At 40.9% G+C, this 3,106-nt stretch overlaps 1 protein-coding gene across 1 annotated transcript in view; it reads right to left on the bottom strand.

The window, feature by feature from the left end:
- XRN1 (5'-3' exoribonuclease 1) overlaps positions 1-2,189 on the bottom strand; it is a gene marked incomplete at its 3' end in the record, with an annotated part of 24,397 nt that extends 22,208 nt beyond the window's left edge. The window contains exons 1-2 of the mRNA XM_010146529.1: positions 1,963-2,189; positions 268-365 (exon numbers count right to left, since the gene is read on the bottom strand). Coding sequence (XP_010144831.1) covers positions 268-365; positions 1,963-2,165 — 301 coding nt within the window. The remainder of the gene's footprint in view (positions 1-267; positions 366-1,962) is intronic.
- Between the last annotated feature and the right edge of the window lie 917 nt (positions 2,190-3,106).

Consider the following 3,106-nt stretch of genomic DNA (forward strand, 5'->3'; position numbering starts at 1 on the left):
TAAAAAAAAAACCCCCCCCCCCCCCAAATTCTGCCAGACATAAGGGGACAGGTGTCTTTCCCTCCCCAAGGGGTTTCATTTTTCCCATAGCAATCTAAAAGTTTTAGAGAAAGACAGTATTCCAACCCTATTAAAAGTTATTAGGATTCTGTCCTCCAATTAGATAAAAACAAAACAAAACAAAAAACCCTTAGGATAGGAAAACAGTGCCAAACGATAGAGGCAAACCGATAAACACTTGCATTTAAATAATTAACATTATCTTACCTGGTGTAATACAGTTGGAGTCAAATCTGGCTTCTGTAGGGAGAGTTTCTCCCTTTTCTAATGCTTTTTTTATTTTGTCCTCTGCCTCTTTTGCTGATCTAAAACAAAATGGGGTTGAAGAGATGGAGTAGAGAAAGAATCATCTTATTCAAGTATTAATACCCTAATCATAGCATCACAGAATGGTTTGGGAGGGAAGGGACCTTAAAGCCCCCCCAATCCCCCCTCCAGCCATGGGCAGGGACACCTTCCACTAGACCAGGTTGCTCCAAGCCTCATCCAGCCTGGCCTTGGACACTTCCAGGGATGGGGCATCCACAGCTTCTCTGGGCAACCTGTCCCAGTGCCTTCCCACCCTCTCAGTAAAATCTTTTTCCTGATACCTAATCTAAACCTCCCCACTTTCAATTTAAACCCATTACCCTTTGTCCTGTCACTACAGGCCCTTGTAAAAAGTCTCCTTCCAGTACAACTTTACTGACAAAATACACAGTTAATTTTTTCTTAAAGGGGAGGGAGAGAAATATAAATCCAGAATACAATTTTAACTTGTTTCTCATACAACTGGAAGCCTTAAAAATAATGGGTTTTTCCCCCAGTAATGATGATGATCTGTCATTTCTCTGATACAGTTAATATTTTGATTACCAAGATGATCTTTCAATGGCTGATCACAATGACAGCAAATCGATGTTGGAACAGCAGGACTACTTGGAATCTAACCATCTGAAAATGCTACCCCAGAACAGTAACAGTAATGTAGTTAAACAAAGCAGCAAGCTGGAATACGACAGAGGTCGGGGAGGTGAACTAATAATTTATCATTACTAGTACTGGACAAAACCAAACAAATATCATCCTAGTCTTTTTTGGCCAAGGATTTCATAAACTACTTTTGAACAAGAGAAAGAAGCTAGCAATGCCTTAGATTTTTGTCCTCCTCTGAATTCCACTCCAATTTTCTATTTAGAACTCTTTCTTAATCTCTTCTTCATCTCAATCTCCTTTTTTTCTTAAACAAAAAAAACAAAAACCAAGCCCACAAAAAAACCCCAGCAGCCTGAAAGTATTTCCTCTTCTCCCTTTCTCCCCAGTTTGTTTCTTTTGCATTTCACTCACCATGCCTGCACTGTCTGACCACTAGCTTTCTTTACACACAGCAATTTTCAAAAAAGTTTCCATACCTCCCAAAACATTAATATAATCCTTAACACAGTGCCATCTACTTGCAGCTCTGTATTTGAGCTGGCTTGCTAACTGGTACCACCAGGAAGCCAGAGTTCCATTAGAAACTTCATTTCTTCTATGACGATCAAAGAACATCCCATGGCAGTTACCAGAAAGGTGCATCGAGAACTAGCATTCACACATACCGACAGGTTAGGAAGCCATTGGAGACATCTGTAAGAACTTCACTGCAGATTTATTTCACAGAAAAATTCATCGGAAGAAAGCTCTCCCCGCCCCCAAGTACCATGCACACAGAGAAAAATCTAAGTCATACACAAACTTTGCTTTCTGAACTCTGATTTAAGAATTAACATTCCATACATAGTTACCCTCACTTCACTAAAAATTAAAGCTACTATCAAAGCATGGCCATTCATAATATATTTTATTTTTCACAGCATTCATTTAAGTATTTTTTGTATCTGCGTACTATCCTAAAAACAGAGAGAGAAAAAATATTCTCACCTAAAACGTCTCCCACGCTGCTGATTCATTTTTGCTCTTGGAGCTACTCCATCAACTGCCATGAAGAAAACCTTCCTTGGTTTAATAATGCGAAATAGTATTTCCAAATAGTGAAAAATATCAGCAAAGATCTTATCTTCCGAGATTCTGAAGTGAACATCATCATCATTTGGATGTGAACACTGGTGTATAATGCCATTCATGTCCAGGTACAAATTGTCAAACTCTGGAATCTGTAAAAGCCACAGTTAGCACCCATCTGGTGACAGCTGAAGCAATGCAATCACTGCGCAGGGCACGGCTGAGACTAACGACCTCTGAGGTGGGGAGACCTCCCTAGAGCCTACTGCACGCAGTGAGCCAAGAACAGCTTAACTGGTTATGGGTTTGTCTGCACTTGCAATGCGCTATCATGAATTTCCCAGTGAAGAAAGGCAGCTGAACAGATTCCTATCCTATCCTGGTACCTCAGGACTTCTGTCCCCTGGGCTTGGCTAGTCTTCTACATTGTATGAGGGGAAAGCAAAATTGCACTTTCAGTGATAGATTTTATAGATACATATATAACACATATCACTGGTTCGATCTTGCCTAGCTGCACTATAAACAATCAAACCTACAGAACTGAGTATGCAGTTTCCAACAGAATTTCAAAAGCAAAGCCAGCTTAAGAAAGCCCAGGGCTGCCCCACTGTTCATCAGTTCCTGCTACGACCGCTGCAGGCTGCCCCTTCAGCTGTGTCAAGAGCCACCCGTGGGTCTGGGCATTGTGAGTCACCCCCACAAGCAGTAGCGTTACCAGTCATAACATCAGTTGCCTTCCCACACTTTCCAAACGTGTGGGGGGGTGTTCCTCTCGAGTTATCTTTTCTTCTGACAGCCTTACCTGTAGCAGTGCAACTTTCTTTTAAATGGAAACACACCTCCCCTGACGTACACAAGCAACATACAGAGCACATAGACTGTTAAATGTATGTTTTGTTACCAAAAATCAAACATGCACAAGAGCTATCTGCAATAAACAAATCTATTTCTTTTACCCACCAGTGTAACTGTTCATAAAAATCCTCCTGTCAATAACTGGAAAAAGGCACTGTGATTTCCTGTAGTAGTGCTGCTGACGTATCCTTACAAAATTTGGAAA

Source organism: Eurypyga helias, unplaced genomic scaffold, assembly GCF_000690775.1.
Source record: "Eurypyga helias isolate BGI_N326 unplaced genomic scaffold, ASM69077v1 scaffold31322, whole genome shotgun sequence".
Classification (NCBI taxonomy): Eukaryota; Metazoa; Chordata; class Aves; order Eurypygiformes; family Eurypygidae; genus Eurypyga; species Eurypyga helias.